Genomic DNA, 26,760 nt, shown 5'->3' with positions numbered 1-26,760 from the left:
TGAAGATGGAGAAAAAATATGCCTTGCTAAAAGAATCAAAATAAATTAAAGAATTAAATAAAAATGTTTACCTTCTTAATGTATATGTACCCAAACTGCATCTTGCCTTAAAAGTAAATGATAGCTGACACAAGAAACATAGCTTAATTTAGAGAAGTAATATGAGCTTACATTAAATGTTGCTTTGACATGTATTGCAGCTCCTGAAGATCCTAAATTGTCTGGAGTCATTAATGGGTTGGATGACAATTGGCAGCCATCCTGAAGCCAATCATTATGTCTCAAACTAGTCATTTTAATCCTCTTATTTGGATCCACTGTAAGAAGTCCTAATGCATGAGATATTTTAAAGTAACACACATTATCTATTGAATGCTACTTATTTAACATTCATTTGCAAAAAATTACAACTTAAATACTGGCTATTGTGTTTTTTTTAATGGCTGAATTTATTAATCTTTATTTTAAATATATATACTTTGGTATTCCTCTTATTACCATGTTTGCCTGAAAACATGACCTACCCCAAAATAAGCCCTAGTGAAAGGGATGGGCGTGGCCAGCATAGGTGAGCATGCAAGGGCCAATAGTGTCTGGCGGCAGCAGCAGCTGGTACAATACAGGTGAGTTGAATACCTGTGCAAGCAGCAAGCGGAAGGAGGCACATGATCTGGACACGCTGCAGGAAAGCTGAGTATCAGTGGGTTGAAGCCGCAGGCAGCCACAGGAGGCTTGTCTTCATGCAATGACACCAGCAGCAGACAGAGGCAGAGGCACAGGGAAGAAGCAGGTGATCTGGACATGCCGCATGGGCCATGGGAAAGCCAATTTGCCACGGAAGGCTCATCTTCATGTTTCTCGGCTTGCCTGTGGCCCATGCGGCGAATCGGGATCGCCAGCCGCAGAGTGCACTGATCAAGAGACCATTGGTCCCCACGTGCTTCCCAGCTTGTCGGGCTCATCACCCTGAAATTGTGTTTCCTCCCAAAATAAGCCCTAGTGCTTATTTTGGGGCCCAAAAGAAAACAAGACTGGGTTTTATTTTCAGGGAAACATGGATATGTAAATTGATTACAATTGATTTACAGAAAGGTCACAAAACAGTATATTAAATAGGTTAAATCACCTTGCTAATTTTAATTTAGAAATGTCATGTACATTTGAAACTTTTTTAAATATACAAGTTTGAAAGCTGGAACATCTGAATTAGACTCTATAAAAGTACAAGCTTGAAAAAATAGGTATGAACTTGTGTTAAGGAAACAGAAATCTAATACAGTATAGTTTTAAAATATTAATTTATACAGATAGTGCTAGAATCCTCAGAAAATATTTTAGTAATTTCCAAGAATTAAATTATTAATGCCTCCATCTTCTTTTGCACTGCCGGTCTATGCAGACATTCACCACCAGCTGATTACCCTCTTATTATTTATACAGTATTTCTATGGCCCTTCCAATAATTTTTATTTGCATTATTTGTTAGATAACCAGAATCTTTCTCTCTCTAAAGTAGCAAAATTTTGCTACACTATGTATAAGTTCACTTACAAAGAAGACATTGATGTTAGGGGTTAACTTTGCTTTATTCATTTTAGTGAATGTATTTTTATTAGCCAATGAACAAATAATGTCTGTATGTCTATGTAATATTCTTAAGAATTACTAGATAAGTCAGTGATCCATATATACCTTGTATCAAATCTTTGGCTTCCTTAGAAACATTTTTCCAAGCATCTCCTTCAAATGAAAATTCCCCTCTTTTAATTTTCTTCATTGTTTCCAAAACATTTGTACATATTATACTGGTATCTTGAGACTGAAAGGGTATTTGTCCTGAAAGCATTGTATACTTTTTGGGGTGGGGGTGAGGGAAAGAAAATTTTTAAATCATTAATTACAGATAAATGCAATTCTTATTTATCATATACAGTATGTGTAGATATACTATAAATAGCATTAATAATAAAATATAGTTCTAATAATTTTAAGATTTATTTTTACATATAGTCCTCAACTTTGACTGTAATTAAGCCTAGAATTATAATAGTAAATTGTGGCAGTCATTAAGTGAGTCGCAACGTAACCACTATTATTTTACAACCTATTTTCCTGTGGGTGGTAAGCGAACAGTGCAGTCATTAAATGAAGGCTGGAGTGATTAAGCGAATATGGCAAGTGTTAAACGTATCAGTTATAGCCAACAGTTATTTTTTGCTGGAAACTGTAATCACTGGAAACTGTAAAATCATGGTTACATGGCCACAGGATGCTGCAAACAGCCATAAATGAGAGCTAGTTACCAAGCGCCCCAAATGTGATCACATTATCACGAAGGGGGTACAGTTGTCAGAATTTTGAAATTAGGTCATACGAACTTTTTTTGGGTGGGGAGTTGTCTGTTGTAACTTTAAACATCACAATTGACCATTAAGCAAGGATTATCTGCAGTATAAATGAAGTATCATTTTCAGAAGTTAAAGTATAATTGCTTCAGTCACATTTTTTCATAAGAAAGAGTACATTCTTATTAAACTCATATTTATAAACAATGGTTAAGTAAAATACCATTGGTTATTCACCTCTGCTATTATAACTGTAACAATCCAGACAAAATATGCTTCCTCTCAATTATTGCAAAGATATTTGTACCCAATCAAAGATAGTATACTGAAACATATTTAATTGTAAATAAGACTTTGTCACAGATTACAAATTTGACTGAATTAAAGGATTTACTATGATTAAAATACAGCATAAGGCTTATGATCTAATTCAAGTGAAAGCAGAATTGTTTCTGTCATTTTCCCTAGCAACCAAGGTAAAACCCAGTAAATTTATTATGATAAATATATTTAATTCTATTATTTTTAGATATTTTACTTAGTAGGAAATGTTTCTGAATATGATAGGTGGTTAACTTTTATAATACTTGACCTTGTTTTCAATTATAATTTTGCTGGATAAAGTTTTTGTTTCTATAAAGGCGGTAGATTTTAGTCAATTAAATTGCAATTTATTTTTTTTAGCCTTTTCTGCTAGATCTAATGACATACTTCATATTCTGCTCAATATTAATGTTGAACATTTATATACATCGAATACTTTTAACTCTTCCCATTATTATTGTTATCACTCATGCTTGGATACTTATTTAAAAATGTCAAGAATGCTTACCAAAATAACTCCCAAACTCCAGAGGTCACAGGATTCATCATAACCATTATGATTTAAGAGCTCTGGAGCAGCATAATGAAGGGTAAAACATGGAGTTCTAAGAGGCTGATTGTCTGAAGGTTTTAATCGGGCAAATCCAAAATCAATTATTTTTATTTCTGAATTATCATTTTCATCTGTGAATAATAAATTCTAAAGAAATAATTAGAAAAGTAGTTAATTGTCTCATTATAGCCTGTAATGCTGAAATGATGACAAAAGGTACCGTAATTCCATGTTATATCTTATATACTCAGGAAATCTTTTCCCTAAAAGCCAAGAATAAAAAACCAAACCTAAAGCAATATAGGTATCATTCTGAGACCACTCATTCAGCAACCAATTGAAGTTATGATCACACTGAAGAAGGAGATTTATGGCTGTTCCTCATAATTGTAATCTTTGCGGCATCATATGCTAATCATTTGGGTCCTGTGCTCTGCCATCATGCGTTTGCCATTTGCAATCTTCACTGCCAGCTTCCAAAAAGCAGGATGCCAGGGCCATGTGGGATTCACCTAACAACAGCAACTGAAACTGCTGCTAATGCCATCATATGTCATGTGGTCATGGGACATTGCACTTTCCAACTCTGTCGCTTAGTGATGGAGCTCCCAGTCCCAATTTCCATTGTCAAATGAAGACTACCAGTCTAGTGAAAAGTAGGTCTGGGCATGCTTAAAAAACGATTTAATAATGATTTAATAAATGATTTAATTTACTCATTATAACTAGTAATTTTCAAAGGAAATAAAGCTTTAAGAAATACTAAAAGTTAATGCAACTCTTAAAGCAGCATCATTTTTTTATGCTCACATGGAACACTAGAAAAAGCTGCTTTAATGAGTAGAAGAAATTCTGTGCAAATAAACACAGAAAAAAACCAGACAAAATTATTAGACTTATTTAAAGGTTTCTTAAGAACAACTGAGATCTATAAACTCAACTGTTTATTCAAAGTATCATCTATTTCAATTTAATTTGTTAGCCCTTCAGCATTATAGAGCAGATCAGGAAATTAAACTCACAGGAAGGCTAAAACTACTTTTATTGAGATTGGCTTTAATAATAAGCCTGTGCTATACCTGCTTCCCTTTCTTTCTAATGTTATCTCTTTTCTCTGGACTTAAAAATGGTTCAGCCTCTTTTGCTAGATAATGGGGCAGGTTAAAAATATAATAATAACAAGAATTCTTTTATATTGCCATCAAGGTCATCTTTCTTAGTCCTTGTCTAAGCATAGCTTTTCTTGTAGGATGATTTCAAATAATTTTCTTTTATGTACAGAAATATTCCATTAGCAGAATGGTATGTTTCGATTTCTCCTCTTCAGCCATACCTCACACAATTCCAGTGAAGTGGAATTTACTAACTTAGAACATAAGTTGCACAGTTCTAACATTAAGTTGGAAAACAGTGCATGTATAATGGACACTCCATTTAATAAATTAAAACTAATACAAATACACAGAAGGCTATACAGGTAGTCCTCAACTTATGACTACAATTTCTGTTGTTAAGTGAGACATTTGTTAAATGAATTTTGCTCCATTTTACAACCTTTCTTGTCCCAGTTGTTAAGTGAATCACTGCAATTGTTAAGTTAGTGACATGGTTGTAAAATGAATGTGGCTTCTTCATTGACTTTGCTTGTCAGAAGGTCATAATAAGTGATCACATGCAACCCATCATAAATATGAATCAGTTGCCAAGCATCTGGATGCTTGTGTGAAAAACAGTCATAAGTCACTTTTTTCAGTGCCATTGTAATTTTGAACGGTCACTAAATGAACTGTTGTAAGTTGAAGACTACCTGTATTAAAGGACAGGCAAGTAGGCAATTGACTAAAATGACACCTCTCATAACTCACAGATTATATTTCTCTTATAACAAAATATTACATTGCTATTGATAACTTTTTTTTATCTTAATGGTTTTATAAATATTTTATTATGCTTTTATTTATATCAATTACTAAAAATACAGCTATAACAAATTGACAAAGTAAAGGAGAATTAATTAATTAATAAGGAAGAGAGGAAAGGTGAAAATGGTCACCAGCTTCATACATTTCCTAAATTCGTACCTCGGGTTTTAAGTCTCTGTGCACTACTCCCACATCATGCATATGGCTCACTGCAGAAACTAATCTGCGCATGATATAACTAGCTTCAGTTTCACTGAAGTACTTCTTTTTCTGGATGCGTTCAAGTAACTCTCCCCCTTTCAGTAGTTCCATTACTAGAAACGTGTGGAGCTAAAAACAAATACAATTCTTAGAAAAATGTATTTCTAAATGTAGTGGAAAAATAATTAGTTGGACAGATTTACTATTCAATTAAAATATAATACCGTTTTTAAAATTCTTTCAACTGATACATTGTAATGCATTTCCAGTAATAAAATCAGCTTCCTCCATCAAAATGGAACAGATGGTTTTTCTATCACACTCTCCTGAGTTTCAGAAGAACCCACATAATTAAAATAGATATGTTGTTATCTCTGATAACGCTTAAGGAGATGAGTAAACCCTGTAGTTTAAAGAATACTAAGGTAGATCCTCCTATAATTATTTCATTGGGTATAGCCAAAGGCTAAAAGTTAGCTAAACGTTTAGCTAAAAGGCTAAAAGACCACAATACTGATATTTAATTTTTCTTTGTTTCCCTTCAAGATCATTTAATATGATTAGAACGCATAGTGTAATACCTGATCATGATAAATTTCATGCAATTTCACAACATTGGGATGTCCTTCACAGAGTTTTAAAGCTGTAATTTCTCTCTGAGTGTTGACTTCTAGCCTGAAAAATTAAATCAGTGAATATTATGATAAAACAAACTTGTGATTTTACAATGCTATCTTTATAAATTAGACTACACATTTTTATTAAAACATTCCCTAAGATATAAAGAATGTGCCTTTAAAACCCACATCTTAATATAATGGTCATCCAACAATTTTCAAGCTGTGACAAAGGAGAAGGCGAAGATCCTTGTAACATTAAGAACTTGTACCTTTGTATTCTTCACATTGTATGATTGAGAGTAGAAAACTGTTTCGGTTTCTTATCTTTATCAGAAATGTGCAGTTCTAGTCTATTCTTTGTTGCGAAGATCCTATACTGAGTACTAATTTCAGTTCTAAGGACAATATTTAAAAAGAATTTAATCCCCAAAATGTAAAAATAGAAATAGAAATAAGAAGACTGACTCTGTAGACACGAACTAGATGTGTTCAGAACTCAAAACAGAAGACTGATGGGTCAAAATACATCACTCTTGAACCATCTGAAGGGATGTCCCAAGAAACCTATTTTCTACTATCTTAGAATGCAATACATAGACTAATGAACAATCAGAATATCCCTCCCTGTAACTTATTAGGGAAAACTTCCTAAGAGTAAGATAGTGAAACCAATAAGATGATAGGCATCATTAAATGGATTAGTTTTCTTCACTCACTGAACAGTTGGATGGACTTGATGATTCAAATGCCCTATTAACTCAGGGTTGAAGTATGTGATATAAGTACTTAAAATGTTTCAATATTTTTATATAAGACGGTTGTTTAAGACAGTTGTTTCAACTAAGCATAATCTTTTAAAGCATTAAGAAACATTTACTTTGTTAACATAAGTAAATTAATTTGATATTCTCCTTCAGATATCACTAACCTCAGAATGGAGGTGAATGGCAGTTTGTATGAAGGTATATACATACATAATCATCATGCTGCTCCCTTTTAGAGTAAGCAAAGTTTAGAAAGGAAGTAAGAAATAGGAGATCGGAAGTTTAACATAATGAGATAAGAAAAGGAAAGAGAATGTAGCACTTTCCCAGGAGGGCTTATCTAGCTACTGTGTTTTTTTTAGCATGCTTCTTATTTTCCCAGACTTTTTACTGTAACATTATGATTACATTCCTTCAGGCTTTCATCTAAAGTTTTTCAATTTTAATTTTGCTACTGTCCTATCCTGTTTTCTTATTTAGTTTAGCTGTTCATAAAATATTTAAATTGCAAGGTTTCATAGAAATTAACATTATTTATTTTTTTAAAGAAATAATCTATTGGTTGTTTTTATACCTCTTACTGATTATTTTTACTGCATATTCACGTCTCGTTTTCTTGTGTAAGCATTTTCGACAGATGGAAAAACTTCCTTCTCCCAGTGGTTTTTCTTTTAAGTCTAGCTCATAGTGGAGATAAAATGGAGAGTCCTGAAATGAAATATTTCTTTTTATTTATTAACAGTTACTGAATAAAATAAAAATAGACAATAACAAGCATATACACTTAAATGGCATGTTTAAAAAGAACTTCATTGCCAAATAATTTGGGCTAAAAGAAAATATCTTTATTTAATAAGTTGCCTATTCATCAGTGCTTCAAGCAGCATTAGCAGAGGCCAGGCATATGTCCATATATGCCTATGACACTGTTTATATTACTGTGTATATATACTGTTTATATAATGTGTATTCATTATATATTCTGCATTCATTCAAGGATATACAGACAAGCTCTGCAGAGCTTTCTAGACTAAGCTTATTCTTAGTGGTATGAAAACATGCATGTAAGAACGTTCCTGGGAGACATGGATAAAGATTATTTCTATGCCTTACATCAGCTAACTACATGCACCCATGTCAAATGTCAGCTAAAAAGCAGGATATAAGAGTTCTACTGCTGTTTTTTTAAAATCTATTGCTATGTTATTAGCCAAAGAGGCCAAAATTATAAGATATTCTTATATAAGCAGCAAAGAAAACTATTTAGTTTATATTTCACATTAAAATACATTATGTGCTGGAGAATTTTTTAATATGTTTAAATGGTTAATGGTTATGACTACCTTCATCATAGCACTTCTCGCAATATTTGTAACTCCAGGTTGGTTATGTTTTGTCAGAAAATAAACAGGATCCATAATGGCTGCATTGTGTTTGAATAAGATAGAAGGAGCAACAAAAGAATATCCCTAAAGGATAAAGAAACCAAACATCAGTTATGTGCAAAATTTTAAATTATCTAATTTTAGCATTAATGTCAATATTAGGTTAATCATACTTGGAAAAAAATTACAATGATCACTCTGTTGAACACTGCACTCTGTTGAAGAAAATCATTTAACTTTATACAATCATAGTAGAGTAGTAAAAGCTTGCTTGAAAGACATTTTCTTCTTATGCACAAAATTTTAAAATATTAGTCTATGCATCCAAATGTATTTATATACGTGTCTTCAGAAAGCCTGTTAAAATGTAACTAATTACTTATTTTGGAAGTAAAGGAACTAAATACTACTAGCATCAATTTATTCTAAATTTTATTTTATGAGATGTGACTTTGCAAATGACTGCTACTAGATTAAACCTGTATAGTATAACTAAATAGAGGAAAATTGATCTAAATATTCAAATAGGTTTATAGCTGCTGGTTCAAAGAATGGCATTTGCAAAATAATGAATTTGGATAGAAGTGGTAAACTGTATGTTCGAAATGGCCAAGATTTGAAAGGAGGCAGTCAATCTTGATTGATCAGAGCAGGTATCATCAATTTTTCAGGAGATAGCAAGCTGAAATGCTTTTCAAAATAGATGTTGGCTTTGCTTTAACTGGCGACATCCAAATTAATATCAGGAAGAGCACTAGCCGCCTCCAGGGTCCTGCTCTTTCCACTTCCCTTCTCTGGTGCATAATATGAAAAGAAATGGAAGCAATCACTTCCATTTTAGATTATGTTTCCAGACTTCCAGGAGGCCCATTTTTCACTCTCCCAGAGCCTCCGTGCGGGTCCTGCATTACCTGGCATGATGAACGGGCCGCGTGGAGACTCCTGGGAGGGGTGGGGTGGACAAGGCCAGCCAGTCCTTGCAACTACCGCTTCGGTGAACCAGATGTAAAATTAACCAGTTGAATCTACCCCTGATGCCATCCCTATCCCATTTGTGTTATCCGCAATACAATCAATCCTGTCTCAGTATTATATGAGAGCTTGAAACACAACTAAAAAGAATCCATAAAGACTACGTCTCCCAGGGCTCCCTGGGTTCAAAGCCCCAACATCTTCCCCCAAAGTGATACAGTTAGAGACTGGCCAGAAATTATCTGACAATGTATTCTTTCCACCTTATACCTCCTGGTTTCGTATGTCTCATGTAGAGGACACTATTGTACTAATATTAGTGAATGAACAGTTTTGCATTTAGACATCTTTCATAACTATACCAGCACATTGCTAAAGGAGAGACCAGAAGCTGGGACCCAAGTGAAGTAAGAATTCTCTTCGGTGGGCACAAAGCAGCAATATATTTATTCCTTTGAAATGACTCTTCATCAGTTGCAATAGCCCTGTCACAAGGATAGGCTGTGATCGCAACCCCTAATTCTGTTATAGGAGTGGGAATCATATAATCATAGTACTGAGATTTCACTGTTGTCCAGAAGAGCCCTACAATACAATACAATACAATACAATACAATACAATACAATACAATACAATACAATAATAGAGTTGGAAGGGACCTTGAAGGTCTTCTAGTCCAACCCCCTGCCTAGGCAGGAAACTCTATACCATTTCAGACAAATGGCTATCCAACATCTTCTTAAAGACTTCCAGTGTTGGGGCATTCACAACTTCTGGAGGCAAGCTGTTCCACTGATTAATTGTTCTAACTGTCAGGAAATTTCCCCTCAGTTCTAAGTTGCTTCTCTCCTTGATTAGTTTCCACCCATTGCTTCTTGTTCTACCCTCAGGTGCCTTGGAGAATAGTTTGACTCCCTCTTCTTTGTGGCAACCCCTGAGATATTGGAACACTGCTATCATGTCTCCCCCAGTCCTCCTTTTCATTAAACTAGACATACCCAGTTCCTGCAACCGTTCTTCATATGTTTTAGTCTCCAGTCCCCTAATCATCTTTGTTGCTCTTCTCTGCACTCTTTCTAGAGTCTCCACATCTTTTCTACATCGTGGCAACCAGAACTGAATGCAGTATTCCACAATCAGTTGTCCAGTGTCCCATTCCCAAGTGTGGGCAATGGTGTCTCCTAATAATTTATTGTTTTGCCACTTGTGTTGTAGAGTACTAACCTTGGACAACAACTACTTTTAACAGAGTGAAACCAGAGAGGAAACCTATGGTTTGTCCAAGTGGTGGGATTCAAATAATTTAACAAATGGTTCTCTGCCCTAATGCTTTCTTCCAACAACCAGTTCCCCAAACTGCTCAGAAAGTTAACAACCAGTTCTCCCAAAGTGGTGTAAACTGGCTGAATCCCACCACTGGTTTCTTCTAAGTTTTTATTACAGGTAGTCTTTGACTCATGATCACAACTAACCCCAAAATTTCTGTTGATGAGAGACAGTGAATTTTGCCCCATTTTATGACCTTTCTTGCCACAGTGGTTAAATCAATCACTGCAGTTATGTTAGTAAATTGTTGAGTGAATCTGGCTTAACAAGTCAGTTGCCAAGTGTCTGAATTTTGATCACGTGATCATAGGATGCTACAATGGTTGTTAAGTGTGAAAAATGGTCATAGTTTTTTTCAATGCCATTGTAACTTTGAACAGTCACTAAATGAGCTGTTGTAAATCAAGGACTACCCGTATTGACTTAATCTTGATATACTCATTTCAGTTTATTAATTTTAAATAAACCAGATTGATTTGCCTATTTTGCAATAATCATTTCTAAAAAGAAATTTATAGTATGTTTAAATATACCATTATACAATAATGACATAAGATTATTTTATATTTATATATTTTATATTTTACCTTTTTTTTAACTTTGTGGATACAAAGTGTTTTAACTTTTTTCCAGTGCACTCCACAATTACATTCTTAGAGCTATCAAATATATAACTACAAGCAGTTATTTTAAAGAGTTGGTTGATGTTTCTAGAGCAACTCTATCCCTTACAAACAAGTCTGGCACTTATAAGCAATATGTTTTTCAAGTCAAACTAGCATTTCTGGATATTTTCTTTATCTTCCTGTTATCTTTTACTTTCTGTCTCTAAACAATTTGTATTACCTTTCCCCAAACCCTCATATGCCACTGACAGATGTTAATTTATACTTCCCCAGCCTGTTTCTACATTTATTCTTTATTCTTCAAGCATTCCTATGTCCAATCCACTACCTGTTCTTCTTTCCACAACCGTCTTATTGCAATTTTATATTCCTCAGTTCATCCTCTCTGCAGGCAAAACAACACCAACCACAGAGAAAGCAAAATAATTTTGCTTCCCCTGAGAGGCCATGGAATCTCCCTAGTGCATTAATCAGGCCATAAGCAAGTTTTCCCAATCTCTGTTACTATTTTAAACTTGTAAAGATTAGATGTACAAGCCATTTTTCTTATTTTATTTTAAAGCTTATAATACTACAGATGTAAATCATTTATCAATAATGGATTCTCAATTTCTGAAATAATATTTCCTTTAAGGGAAATCAAAATGTAATATTAAGTTTCTTTCTCAATTTTTTTCTTTGTATTTAATCACTCACTACCGTTTCCCGGAAATACGACATGTCCTGATAATAAGGCCATGCCACATTTTTCTGTTGGGCAAAAATATAAGCCCTCCCCTGCAAATAAGCCCCCTGGACAACCCCCCCACCTCCGGCCAGGCAGAGTGCCACTCACCAACCTAGCGGTATCCCGAAGGTGCCAAGCTGCGGGAACCAGGGGGGAGGCAAAAGTGATCATGTTGCTTGGCACCTTCGGGATACTGCTAGGTTGGTGAGCAGCGCTGTGCACAGCTGAAGATGGGGGTTGCCGAGCAGCTGCTCTCTTGCGAGCGGGCTCCCAAAGAGCCGGGCAGAGCCTCATGGTGAATGGCTGTGTTGTGCTGTCGCAGCAGTGCAACACAACAGCCATGAAGCAACTACACTCATGAGCAGCCACCTGGCAAACCCCCTTTCCAGCCGGGTACAGCGCCATTCACTTCACTGACCTAGGGGTATCACCAAGCCGCGTGAATGCCTGTTCGCCGCCGCTCGGCTCCCGCGGCTTGGCGCCTTCGAAATGCCAGTGAATGGTGCTCTGCAGGGCTGGAGAGGGAGGTTGGGCGAGCGGCTGTTCTGCTCTCGCTCACGCGCCTCCCAGCCTCACGATGCCCTGGCCCAGCTCACCCTGCAGAGGAAGAGCACCTCCGCTCCCGCCGCCATCCCAGCATGGCTTTTTCGGTGGCTTCCACACCAAGTCTTCCGGCAGTGGCCACTCTGGGCGTATGCTCTATGGTTGTGGGCCAGCTGCCAGCAGAGCATACAATCATAGAGCATACACCCAGAGTGGTCACTGCTGGAAGACTTGGTTTGGAAGCTGCCAAAAAAGCCATGCTGGGATGGTGGTGGCAGCGGAAGTGGAGGTGCCCTGGCTCTGCAGGGAGAGCTGAGCCGGGGCATTGTGAGGCTGGGAGGCGTGTGAGCGAGAACGGAATAGCCACTCGCACAACCCCCCTCTCCAGCCGTGCAGAGCACCATTCACTGGCATTTCGAAGGTGCCAAGCCGCAGGAGCTGGGCTGTGGCGAACAGGCGCTCACACGGCTTGGCGATACCCCTAGGTCAGTGAATGGTGGCTGCGTGGTCGCTTCATGGCTGTTGTGTTGCGCTGCTGCGACAGCGCAACACAGCCATTCGTCCATGAGGCTGTGCTCTGCTCTTTGGGAACCCGCTCACAAGAGAGCAGCCGCCCGGCAACCCCAAAACAATAAACCCTCCCTCATAGTAAGGCCCAAGCCATATTTTGTGGGTAAAAAGAAAATAAAACCCTGTCTTATTTTCAGGGAAACACGGTAGTTTTTTCATTCAAACTAATCAATCACTAATTTCCTCTGATGGGTCAGAGATGATGTCAGCTGGCATTTCATTCTTTTATATCTCTTTGTAATTTATTATATACCAGTTATATTTAATATGATCCAAAGAATGCTACATTAAAAAAAAACCTTTCTCTTAATACTGGAATAGAATTCTGCGCGGGAATGCAAGTGATAAGACATGCATATGATGCAAAACCCGCATATTTATGCAGACATCAGGATGCATGTCGGAGAGTGCACAGTTGGCAATGTTGATGTAACTTCACTTTGCTATTGACACATATGCATGTTAGACACACTCTTTTCTATTGCTCTTATTGAATTTGTAAATGATCTCTCCAAAAAGTTAGTATTATTATTATTATATGGCTGGAATTTTCCAGTTACCTGGAACAGCTTGTCCGCAGCCTTTGGAGTGGTTGCTGGAGAATATGTTGGATCCATTTCTGTAAACTCCTCTGCAAAATTACTAACATCCAATTCATCACGAATTATTGGTTTAAATGGAGCAGACACTTTTTTGGCAGCCAAGTCATTCCAATTTATTTTCTGCACCAATATATTAAATTAAACACAGAAAAGAGTAAACAGATCAAAAGGTAATTGTTCCAGCTGTCAATATAAATTGTTCAGAGAAAATAGATCATGATTTACCTTCCAATGTATATCTATTAAAATATAATTGGACTTATTCTATGCATTGGATTACAGGATTAATTAAGATATACAGGTTGTCCTTGATTTACAACAGTTCATTTGGTGACCGTTTGAAGTTACAACGGGACTGAAAAAAATGACTTATGACTTTGCACACTTACGACCATTGCAGCATCCCAATTGTCACATGACCAAAATTTGGATGCTTGGCAACTGACTCATATTTATGATGGTTGCAGTGTCATGTGATCACCTTTTGCGACCTTCTGACAAGCAAAGTCAATGAGGAAGCCAGATTCACTTAACAACCATGTTACTGTGTTACTAACTTAACAACTGCAGCGATTCACTTAATAATTGTGGCAAGAAAGGTCAAAAATTGGGACAAAATTCACTTGACAATTATCCCACTTAGCAACAGAAACTTTGGGCTCAGTTGCGGTCATAAGTTGAAGACTACCTACATTATTGGCAAATATAGTTAAGGATAAATTGCCAAATAGGTCATCATGATCACCATTCAAACAAATTGCTTAATGAATTACAAATAATGGCAATAATACTGAGGAAAACTATTCATATATTTTTGAAAAAGTAAGGAGACAGTATTGATTGAATGATTAGTCATACTCTGCATTCAATATGGCTCCTATAGCGATAGGGACAGTGCCCAAAAGTTCACCTTTTGAGATTACCAGGCTTGTGCCCCATCGAACAATGCAAAAGTTTCATTTATTAGCATAATTTGAAACAGAGGTTCCTAGAAAGTAAAAATGGTGGGCCTCTATTTTTCTCTAAAACCTAAATGGTAAAGGGGATGACAGAGGCATTTTACTACATGCCAAATTGTGAAATGATTTAACCATAATTAAAATGTCCTTAAAAAATAGAAAGGAAAAACATACAGCACTTTATACTAGAACAATCCTGAACAAATTCAGGTTGAAGATTCTGCTGAAATATGTGATTCTGCTTGGGGACACTTAAATACTGTACAGAAGGAATCTGATGTCTGTCTCCAGAAATTAATATCTAAACTATCTAAAAAATAAAATATTTTAAAAATAACCAATATAAAAATGAGCAGTTTATAACAAAGACAAAATTGATTTTACCTTAAAAAAGGAATGTTGTTTGATTTCATCAGCACTTCCTGAACCACAACCCAATCTTTTCTTGGGATCTTTCATTAGAAGACACTGAATTAAATCTTTAGCTAATGCAGTCATTTCTTGTGGGTATGGAGGTTCACTTTTTAATATTCTCCTGAAGTAAAATGATAGTTGATTAAATATAAAAGACAACAAACTGCAATTAAAAGATACTATTTTAAATATACTATATGGACATATTATTTTTTAAAAAAAATTAAAACAGTAAAACAGTAATTTAAAACAAAAGAGCAGTTACGTAAAAGCAGAGGTAATCTACCATGTTTCCCCAAAAATAAGACAGGTATAATGCACCTCTATTCACTTTACAATAGCCTGCATGAGATTTTATCATAATGTGGACTAGTGAAGTAAGGATATCTCTATCCAATATATAACCATAGTAACATGCCTGTTCATATCACAGAGGACATTTTTGCCCCTAATGCAATCAATGCATTCGTTCATATCTTATGGAACTAATTGAGATTAATTAGAAGGCCCTAAAGACAGGAGTTGTTCTGGAGGACCTTAAGGAATGAATACCATTATACTTTCTGCTTTAAATTTATGTTTTTATCATATTTATGTATTTTTACTGTTTCTAGGTTATAAACTGAGGGATGTCATCTTTGTTGAACCTAACAATACATAAACACAACAAGTAATGACCAGACATGGGTCTAACATCCTATCTGTATTTTAGGAAAACACAATTTTATCCTTTAAAAAAATTGAATCAAATTAACCTAATACACAAATATAATGACATCCTCTGATGTCTTTATTTGAATTGATAACTTACCTGGATATGTCAGTTTGTGAATTTCTCTCCCCATCAACTGTAAAAGGTGATGCTCCGGTCAACAATTCATACATAAGAACACCTAAACTCCACCAATCAACAGCCTATAAAATATATCAATAAAAATTATTAATGCAACTCCTCTAAGAAATAACAATAAACTATGCATTTATTTTTTTAAATATAAAGTATATAAAAAAATAATTTATAAAATAAAATGTAGCAAATGTGAGCTATAGCTTACATGTAAATAAATTGCATGTAAATTGAAATCTATTGCTATTAGTCCTTTAAACAGATAAGATATTAATATTTACTCAGAGTTTTCAGACACCAATATATAACAATATCACAATTTGAAAATGAGCTAAGGAAATTTTTATGTTTATGTGTTTCCCATTACACTCTCCTCTAGTACATATGTAAAAATAAAAATGCTTCTCTTTTTTGATCACAAAATTCTACTGCTGTCAACTAAATAAGAATGTCTTAAGGCTGAGAGAGCATGACTGGGCCAATGCCATCCAGCTGATTTGACCTAAATCAAACTAGAACTCACAGCTTTTTGGTCTTAACTATTATACTAAACTGGCTCCAATCAATACTCAAATTATATTCATTTTAATCAAAAACCTACTTTATCATGTCCTGTATTCCCTCCTCTGACGATATCTGGAGCCATATATTCTATAGTTCCACAGAAAGAATAAGCTCTTTCATTCTGAAAAAAAATGTATGAGATTATATAGTGATTTATACCACAAGGGGGAAAAACAACGAAAAAAACATATTACTAGGATTTACATCATTCTATTTAATCATATTCTTCAGACATGTTTGGCTCTCTTTGTATAATATCATTTGGACTACTTCTTTTAAAACATTTCTCTCTCACTCCACACATTATCCCAAAGGATAAATCTGATCCCTCCATCTCATTTCAATTGAAAAAGGAGAAAGGTTCAAGACCTGGATTTTCTGGCTTATTTAGGTAGTTACTTATTTATTTTATTTTATTTATTTATTAGCGTTTATATACCGCCCCCTCTCCTGAAAGGGACTCGGGGCGGTGTACAGTCCGTATCAAAATACAACAGATTAAAACATAGTAATAACTACATAAATACGTGTATGAGAGGAGGATAAAATATGCCAAACTGTACAGCTAAATAAATAAATCGATACAAAAATTTAAAATCCCAATGTCATCTCAGGTTAAATTTAAAACACTATCCCTCTAAAAACCAGTAAGAATGTGTATGCCAGGAGGTAAACGTTATAAATTATGCCAGACCAGCCAGTCGGAACAGGTGTGTCTTCAGTTTCTGTCGGAAGGAGCGGAGGTCAGTAGTGGTTCTAATGTCGGGGGGGGGAGGTCATTCCAGAGGGTTGGGCCCATCACAGAGAAGGCCCTACTCCTCGGTGTCGCCCGTTGGCATTGCCTCGTGGACGGCACCAGGAGAAGGCCCTCCCTGTGAGAGCGAATTGGCCGCAGGGATGTATGTGGGAGGATGCGATCCCGCAGGTAACTAGGCCCTATGCCATGGAGCGCTTTAAAGATGGTGATCAGAACCTTGAAACGCACCCGAATATGCACCTGAAACGCACTTAATATGCAGACACTTACTTCATCATTAACAAACTCCTTACTCAGTCCAAAGTCTGTCAGAACTACATGTCCATCTGAGTCAAGAAGAATATTTTCAAGTTTTATATCACGATAGATAATTCCCAACTGGAAAAAAATTAAAATTAATTATACATTGTTGAGCCGAGTTAATTAAGATATGTTCACATGTTGGCATGTAACCTTATCAGTGGTGGGTTGCAAATCCCGCTCCAACCGATATGGTTGGAACGGGGTCGGCGGCGTCCTCTTCGATGTGCGCAATGCATGTGTACACGTGCGCAGCATGAGCATGCGTTGAAGCCTCCGTGACGCTCCGTGATGCTCCAGCTGCCCCACGGAGTGTCGCGCAGGCGCTGTATGCACCATGCACCTGTGCGGAAGTGCAGAAACCTTTAAACTCTGGTAAGGAGCTCGGGCGGGCGGGCGGGCCCTCTGGAGCACCGTACTGGAACGGTATCCGGTACATCCGTACAGGGACATACTGCCTGCAACCCACCACTGAACCATATCTTTCAAATATATCTACTATGTTAAATTGGAAAAATGCTTATATAAACATTACAAAACTGTATTTGTTCTTAAAGTTACATATTTTAGATATAAAATGAAGATAATATTTTTAATTATTTTTATCCTGCTTCCTAGCATTAAAAAGGATGTGTTTTTCACAGAACAGTATTTACGGCTCTATGGTTCAAATCAGTGTAGAATTATATAAAATATGTCACTAATAATTCTAAGTGGAAGTAGGCACTGCACTGAGCTTGCACAAGCACTGTATCTGAAAATAAAGCATGGGTAGATGGATAACATCATATCACCTCTGGGGAAGTGTCAACTGAAAGGTTTGTGACTAAATCATAATTTATGGTAGCCATGTCGTATAAACATATTCCACAAACTATCATATACAGTAGTGAGCTGTTAAATACAGATTTTTGTGTCTCCTTCACTCAAAGTGAAAACACCATTGTACAATTAAATTAGATTAGAAAATCTAATTTCACTTACATTTTTCTTTTCAATAAATTTATTTCAATAAAGTTGAAAATATGGTCTCACCTTGTGAAGGTGTTCCAATGCCAAAACAATTTCCCCAATATATATTCGTACCTCATCTTCATTAAATCTCTCTCTTTGTGAAAGATGGGTAAAAAGTTCTCCTCCATTTATGTAATCTAACATACAGGAAATCAAGTTATTTACTAGGGATGAGCAAAATTTCTGAATTGATTCCAAAAATACATTTGTAGCAAAAACATATTGTAGCAAATGTTGCATACTGTTTTGTTTCTTTTGTGCTTTATCACTAGCTACAGTTGCTTCCTTTGGAAAAGTATTTGGACTCTCACATGAATACCATAAATATCTCAATTATAGTCTGGCTTTTTTACTTATTTATTTATTTCTAATTATTTCTATTTCCAAAATGCCCATCTCCCTCAGAGTTGTCCTGTTTTAAAATAATTGAAACGTTTTTAAAAAAACAATCTCAACATAGTTACAATTATCTATATAAAATATAATAATTAAAAGTTTTTTTTAAAAAAATACTGGGATTGTACTTTCTACCGGGCTAAAATTAAGTTCGGTAGTCTGTGCTTAGTTAGCAGTTTCTACCAGGATGAATATTTCATGATTCAATTTGTTATGCAAAGTCAAGAAATTACCAAGAAATAAAGGCAAGAACTTGGACTATACAAATTGTCCTTACTTATAACCATTTGTTTAGTGATTGTTGAGGTTACAGCAGCACTGAAAAATGTGACATGTTTTCTACATTTCATTGCAGCATCCCATGGTTATGGGATCAAAATTTGGACTCTTGGCAACTGGTTCATATTTATGACAGTTGCAATGTCCCAGGGTCACATGATCTCTTTTTGCGACTTTCTGATAAGCAAAGTCAATTGGGAACCCAGATTCACTTAACACCCATGCTACTAACTTAACAACTGCAATGATTCACTTAAATGGTAATAAAATGGGGCAAAACTAACTTAACAATTGTCTCACTATGGAACAGAATTTGGGCTCAACTTTGGTCCTAAGTCAAGGACTACCTGTAGTAACTAAACTGCAAAACTCCCACAAGACCACTAGATGGTAGCAAAGAGAGATAGATAAGTCTAATTAGAAAGCAGTAAAATATATATAAGGGATGTGGTGGCTCAGTGTCTAAGACGCTGAGCTTGTTGATCAGAAAAATTGGCAGTTCGGTGGTTTGAATCCCTAGCGCCGTGTAACGGAGTGAGCTCCCGTAACTTGTCCCAGCTCCTGCCAACCTAGCAGTTCAAAAGCATATAAAAATACAAGTAGAAAAATAGGAACCACCTTTGGTGAGAAAGTAACAGCGTTCCGTGCGCCTTTACGGCTTAGTCATGCTGGCTGCATGACCAGAGATGTCTTTGGACAGCACTGGCTCTTCGGCTTTGAAACGGAGATGAGTACCGCCCCCTAGAGTTGGGAACGACTAGCATATATGTGCGAGGCGAACCTTTTACCTTTTTAAAGTATTTCAGTTTGATTCTTTGTGGTAATTGTTCTGTTGTGTATATCCAAAACACATACCAATACAAGGGAGGGAGAGAGGGAGGAGCTCATTTCTTAACTGGAACAGGAAATGAAAACAGACCTTATTTTTTTCCTTCCTTCCGTTCTTTCCTTTTTGTACTTACCCAAGATGAGATGAAGTTTTGTATCTGTCTGGAAAGCGTAATGCAAAGTGACCAAAAATGGAGACTGTCGAATGTGCTCTAGTACTTGTCGTTCAGTCTTTGTATGTTCAGTTGTTTTGGCTTTTTGAATTATTGTTGCCTTTTTAAAAACCTTCATTGCATACAACTTCCCAGCATCATGACCACTGATTTTCCTCACCAGAAATACCTTTCCATAAGCTAAAACCAAAAAATATTACACAGGTAGAAAATAGTAGTAGCCAACCTACCATCGTAATTCCACCTCTACAGCAGAGTACTCTAATCAAGATATTTTCAAAATAACAAACTTAACAACATAAATCTTTAAGCCCAATGTCATTTGTTTATCTTCTTGAGTTGATTAATACATAAAATATTATTTTAATATTTTATTTAAATGCCCCAAAGAAATGTAAAATCCTAATCCTTAACAAGAGTCTAAGGAGAAGAAAGCTATCAGAGTTAAAATGGAGCACTTGAAAAACATGAAAATAGGCAAACTAATAGGCTTACAAAGGTAATAAAAATAAATCTCAAAACAGTATCAATTGTATAGAATAAAATCAACCTTCTTATTATTTTTATTTAATACAATCATTTCCACCTTTGTAAATAAAGATTACTAGATTAATCTCTTGCTTATATTTCAAGAAACAAGCATTTTATTTAAGGTACTTGGTTTTAATTTCAAAAAATGCTGGGAGACCAATGATTATTGTTTTTTTTTCTTTCATGAAGACTTTCACACTTTATCAAAGGTACACATTTGAACAATAGACACACTTATTCCTCTTCCTCCCTTTCTCGATCCACCAACTTGCTGATTGAACATGTCTTGACTATGCATAGGATGATTCAATAATCCTTTACTAGTTTGCATGTTGATTCAGATTTGAATAACTATACTAATTCAACTGCCACATGTCTACTTAGAAGGAAGTCCCCCTGTGTTTCCTGCTATTTACTTTTGAGTCCGGAATTATTTTATAAGCAGCAGTGTAGGAACGTTATACCAGAAGCTAGGTATAGCTTCTGGATGAATGGCACCAGATAGTAGCTGCTTCCTATTGATAGATTTAGTCATATAAAAAATTAGCTACCATTGAAAAGCCATTAAGATAAGCACCAAGAAAACAGGGAAGTCCTCACTAACTAATAACTCTCAGGAAGCAACAAGAAGCATATTGGCCAAAACCACAATTGTGTTTAGTTACTAACGATAAAAATATGACCAATTTGAAAGACCTACTTATTGCTGTGGACTAGGAAATAATCTGATGCTTCATTAATATTTATTTTCTAGATAGTTCTATCCTCCTGAATTGCAATTACATAAGATCCATTCAGGTTTTAGGCAAGTGGATTTCACTTTTTCATAGGCCCAATGCAAACATGTACAGAATCCATCAAGCAATATCCTTCACATCTTTATAGCACTCTGAAGTATTTAACATGTTTCACAATCTCTACAATATTAATTCTGTGTTACAAGGTGCTACACATTAGGCCTGCGGATGAAGGAAAATAATTTCCCTGTGGTTCCTTGCTAACATGACAGTGGCTATTTCTCAAAGCAAATCTGTAAGGGCAGACTTGTCCATACTATTTTTCCTTATTTGCTCTTTCAAAAATTACTGTTTAGAAAACAGCAAAGGATTTGCTTTGCTGTTTAAATTGTTATTAAAGAAAAGATTTGATTTTGCTTAATGATTGCTTATTTGTACCCTATGACTATCATTAAGTGGTGTACCTTGATTCTTGACGAATGTATCATCTTTTTATGTACACTGAGAGCATATGCACCAAAGACAAATTCCTTGTGTGTCCAATCACACTTGGCCAATAAAGAATTCTATTCTATTCTAATCACTTATCTTTTTAATAGGTAAAAGTCGTTGTCACAACATAAGTTTTGCATTTAAAAGGTTCCAGGTTAAATCTCTGATATAACTAATTATCTCTGAAATATATACTATACATCATATTAGAGATAATGCATTTGGGCAGACAACTACTTGGGGCATATATATAAACTTCAGGGCCTTTTGGACCTATATATAGTCTTACACTAGTGGAGTTAATGGTGAGAGAGGGAAGGCATGCAACTAACAAACACCCTATCCTTCCTACAGGCTTGAGTGTGTACATCCTTATAAATGTTTCCCGTCTTTACAGAAGCATTTTTATAAAGGGCCAAAGTGTGTGTTTGTGTGTGCGCACACGCTTTTATGAAGGGGGAAGCAGGTGTTTGTTTGCGTTCTTGTACACTTTTCCCCTCTCCACAAAAGTGTTTTTGTGCTTTTGTCTAGCATCTGGCAACAATGAAAGGAAAACAGCTTTGGCAATGTCCAAAAAAAGATGGCCGCTTTTCTGCCACGTGGCCCAGCCTGTTCTCCTTTCCTAGCTCCACTTCTTGAGCTCTGGAGATCTTAAAAGGTAAGTGAATGATCGATGATGGGATGGGGAGGAGCATATGGAATCCTGTGGGCTAGCAAAGCAGGCCCAGCGCCTGTGAGGACCTGGTAGGGCAGAGGGGAATAGGTAGGGGCACATTGCAATGTCTCTGCGATCGGTTATAAGGGTGAACCACCGCTGCAGTGCTGCAACATACATAACTTCAGGACCAGTTTGTAAGTACCCAGACGGGGTGCCATAACTTTGAGCTGTTGTTAGGTGAACTGTCATAACTTTAGGCCTACCAGTAATGTTTCCTTCCAGGGTTTGCAGTAATTAAATATAATTTAACATTTATACATATTACTTTTTAATATATTGTTTATCGATGTCAGTGCCATCACAGAATTCACTTCAGGAGAGATCAGGCATTGGGAACCAGAATCTTAGACTTAGCATTACAAGGAGGGAAGATTTAGAACTTCAACTGAAATACCACAGTGACAAATCCCAATCAGGATTTTTGACTATTTAAATCTGCAAGAGGAATGGCGACAGATCAAACCAGAAGGCTGAGAAGCAAAGAAGCACAAGACTATAGGAAGAAGCTTCTTGAGAATAATTCAGTCACTGCTGCTCCTAACTAGACCAATTCTGAATTGAATAACTGTACTCCAACAGCGCTTTGGCAGAGATTTGAAATATGGAATATAAAACTAAGTATATGGAAATGATCCAGTACTGAAAACAACAGCTATAGTCATTTGTTTCTATTACCAGTTGCCTAGAATGTTTTTCCCAACTCTTTGAATTGAGTCAGTCTGTACTTGACTTTGCAGCTATTTCAGCCTTTCCAAAATGGATTTGATTTCCCTGAAACTAAGTGGCCCTGGAAGGTAAGTGCTGGAATTGGAGTGGGTAGACCACCTCTAACCAACCTTCATTTATGGATCTCATTGGGTGATTACAAACTAGGAGGAGGGAGCAAAATTTACACTGCCATGAGCTCTTAACTGAAAAGAGGAATGCAATCTAATAAATAATTAAAAAATTATACTCCCTTGCCTGATTGTTTTATGTGGGAAGACTTTGCTCTATTGATACCTCTCATTGCCTACCCCCCCCCCCACTCAAAATATTTATCTGTAAAATAGAATTTTATTTGGTTAATATTTTAAGAAGTACATTCATGCTTTATTAGCAACATTAAATAATTCATACCTCCTGTCCCAAGAATTTTCAGGAGTTCAAAGTTCTCAATGCCCACCTTTTCTGTGTGGCCTGTCAAGTTTGCTAACAAAAGAAAAAAAACATGTCCGTGTCAATATTACACACACTAACAAGCAAACATGGAGCAATATAAATTATATGGTATCCATGATTAAGATTCCTTATTATTGATATCAGATTTATAACACAGCTGTCACTAAAGTCTCATTGTATTCAGATTTCCAGGTATATAACAATTAAAATGAATATAATTTTATTTAAAGTGAATAGATTTTTATAATGAGAAAATGAATTATTCCATCTCAACTAATCATTTCAAAGTGTTGTATGAATGTTATAATATACTAGTTAAGGTAGAATAAGGATAAGTCAGTGTTGCCAGGATTTGGTTCTTAAATTCTAAATTATTTACAATTCTATATCACAACATTCTTATTAATTGGATCAATAACTTTTCTGCATGTAGCAAAATTCTGGGCAGGTTTATTTACATACATCACTTGAAGTCAATACATTAAGCGTCTAAACTGAAACAACTAATAGTGGTCTATCTGATTAATATGCAAACTAGAGCATTATCTATTCAAAAAGATTCTCATATATGTTAAAATTAAATAAATATTTTTAAATCGACTCCCATTTAATTTTTAATGCAATGTATACAGTACAATTATAGTACAATATTATTCTTATTATTTTATGCAGACTAATGTGGTTTTAAAAGAAAACCCAAGCAATAAAAATATGGTTACATTTTGTTACACATTGACTAATGCATTCTAACTACACAAGTTGTTCATCAATAGGATATTATGAGCTACTTGGAAAAAACGCTATATTAGATCATAAAAACAAATACTGTGTTATATTTAACATTTCGTCTTCTTGTAGCATCACATAGAAATAGAAAAGTGAGAACAAAATATTTCAATATTGCATACAAAAATACTGAAGATACATTCTGTAATCCACAACATACTTTAGCTACTAAAATGAACATCATTTATAAAATAAAGGCATCTGCATCATATATTCATTTAATTGGAACTTAGATAATACGTTAACCATAATGAATAAAATCTGCATAAACTGAAGTGGTTACTCATGCAGACAGAAATAGCTTTGAAGAACTTCTAAAGAGAAAAATGGAATCTTACAAACAATACAATTGTTCTGTTTCAAAAGTGATACATCATATGTGCTGTGCGTATGTTGCTTTGAATATTCTTGACAGCCCTACAAGATGTGTTTTTAGATTTCAAATATCCTCTGGAAGCAAGATGATTTAATTGATTAACATACTTTTTTATTTCAACAGTTGCAAAAATCCTCTAATAAAACAGCTTTTTTAGAAAACTAATTTTTAAAAGGTTGTAATAGATTGCACATGAGTTTTCTTTGGTATGTCATACAATACTTCTACTTTGAGAAAGTATCAGATACCATTTAGCTTCCATGTGCAATTCAAATTGCTGCTTGTCACTTTTTAAGTAGTTGATGGTTCCAGGCTTGAACGTCTGCAAAACCACTTTCTCTCAATAACATCTGCTTGCCCAATAAGATCAAGAAGTGTAGGCTTACTCCAGGTCATATTCCAATAGAAGGAAGGGACCTTGTCACACCAACACTGTAGGGGTAATTAGTATGTTCTCAAATTTCCAATTTTCTCCTCAGAGTTTACTATTTATCATCTAAATCATTTTTCCTCATCCACCAACACCATAGTTTCCTTGGAAACACAATAATAATCTGCCAAAACCAGCACCTACCATAACTGAGCCCATGCTGATCTTTTGGCTCTTCTTACCAGTTCTTAGACACAAACCAGGAAATTTAGAGATCCTGTCAAATTCTCTATGGCCGTGATGGCGAACCTATGGCACGCGTGCCACAAGTGGCACGCGGAGCCATTTGTCAAGGCACGCAAGGCGCTGCCCTGTCAGCTGGCCAGCGTGCATGGGCGCGCTGGCCAGCTGAATTCACCTTTTTAAAAGCTATTTTTCGCCTTCCCCAGGCTCCAGAGGCTTTATAGGAGCCTGGGGAGGGCGAAAAGAGCCTCCCCCGCCACCCCGGAGGCTTCAGGGAACGTCCGGAGGCTTCCCTGAAGCCTTCGGAACACTTAAAACCACCCTCCGAGCAACCCGGAAGTGACTTCCGGGTTGCTCGGATGGTCGTTTTAAGCGCTCTGAAGGCTTCAGGGAAGCCTCGGGATGGTCCCTGAACAGGCACGAAACGTGCGTCTCCATCACCCGGGCCCGGATCGCCTCCACCACGCGGCGCCTCAGGCTTGGCGTCCTTGCGCCACTCCGCCCAGCCTCTGCGCGCTCACCAGGGCCCGGCCTTCACATCGCTGCCACCGCCGCCGCCACCACCACTAGGACGGGCTCGGCTGAAGGGAAGTCCGTCAGGCCTCGGCCACGCCACCCTCGCCTCCTCCTCCTCCTCCTCTAGCCGCGCCATCGCAAGGATTAAGGCAAAAGGGGGGGGGACGGGGAAAGCGAAGGGGGCTTTGTTGTCCTCCTTCTCCTTCTCCTCCTTTCGCCCTCCGGCTCGAACGCGGCGCCGGGGCCCGGCAGGCAGCGAACGAGTCGGAGCCTGCCGACTGGAGGAAGAGGGTGAGAGGCAGGTCCTGTGAACGGCGGCAGCAGCGGCGGCAATAGTCGCAACTCGGCGGCGGGCCGCCCTGGCTGGGAGACAAAGGAGGGGAAAGGCAGCAGGCAGCCGAGTTGCGACTATTGCCGCCGCCACTACCGCATATATTATTTAATATATTAAATAATGTTCTGTTTAAGAAATATAAGATTTCATTTTAAAGAACATAAAAATATTTCAGGACAATAACTCTTTGGATTTTATTTAGGATAGTTTATTAAGATTGTTGTGAAATTTTGTATCATTGCTGCAGGTTCACTTCAAACTTTTCTGACAACTAATTCTTAACTAGTTCAATCTTTCTGTATAGATGCAATATGATAACAAGTACTTCTGACCAGTTGCTGTCCTCATGGATTAACAAAATGTATTATTCTCAATTGTGGCTGAGAAGCAGAGAACATTTAGAAGATCCTGATTGGTTATTAAATATCTAGAGTGATAACTTTCCCATTTTTCATCAGGGCTATACAAATGACTACAAGAGCCA

The 26,760-nt window shown here is 36.5% G+C and overlaps 1 protein-coding gene across 4 annotated transcripts in view; it reads right to left on the bottom strand.

The window, feature by feature from the left end:
- RPS6KA5 (ribosomal protein S6 kinase A5) overlaps window positions 1-26,760 on the bottom strand; it is a 37,188-nt gene that overhangs the window by 8,866 nt on the left and 1,562 nt on the right. For 3 of the 4 annotated variants that reach the window (XM_081937345.1, XM_081937346.1, XM_081937344.1), the window contains exons 2-16: window positions 23,610-23,681; window positions 19,974-20,192; window positions 18,358-18,473; window positions 17,293-17,400; window positions 16,303-16,386; window positions 15,666-15,769; window positions 14,825-14,975; window positions 13,440-13,601; window positions 8,073-8,198; window positions 7,304-7,437; window positions 5,927-6,020; window positions 5,304-5,474; window positions 3,178-3,369; window positions 1,693-1,852; window positions 172-329 (exon numbers count right to left, since the gene is read on the bottom strand). In XM_081937345.1, coding sequence (XP_081793471.1) covers window positions 172-329; window positions 1,693-1,852; window positions 3,178-3,369; window positions 5,304-5,474; window positions 5,927-6,020; window positions 7,304-7,437; window positions 8,073-8,198; window positions 13,440-13,601; window positions 14,825-14,975; window positions 15,666-15,769; window positions 16,303-16,386; window positions 17,293-17,400; window positions 18,358-18,473; window positions 19,974-20,192; window positions 23,610-23,681 — 2,051 coding nt within the window. The remainder of the gene's footprint in view (window positions 1-171; window positions 330-1,692; window positions 1,853-3,177; window positions 3,370-5,303; window positions 5,475-5,926; window positions 6,021-7,303; window positions 7,438-8,072; window positions 8,199-13,439; window positions 13,602-14,824; window positions 14,976-15,665; window positions 15,770-16,302; window positions 16,387-17,292; window positions 17,401-18,357; window positions 18,474-19,973; window positions 20,193-23,609; window positions 23,682-26,760) is intronic. The other variant, XM_081937347.1, reaches the window with a different exon arrangement.

The sequence above is a fragment of the Natrix helvetica genome (genome assembly GCF_964273705.1).
Source record: "Natrix helvetica genome assembly, chromosome: 1".
Lineage (NCBI taxonomy): Eukaryota > Metazoa > Chordata > Lepidosauria > Squamata > Natricidae > Natrix > Natrix helvetica.
The sequence above is the reverse complement of the archived record's forward strand: the minus strand, read 5'-3'. Positions and strand labels throughout refer to the sequence as shown.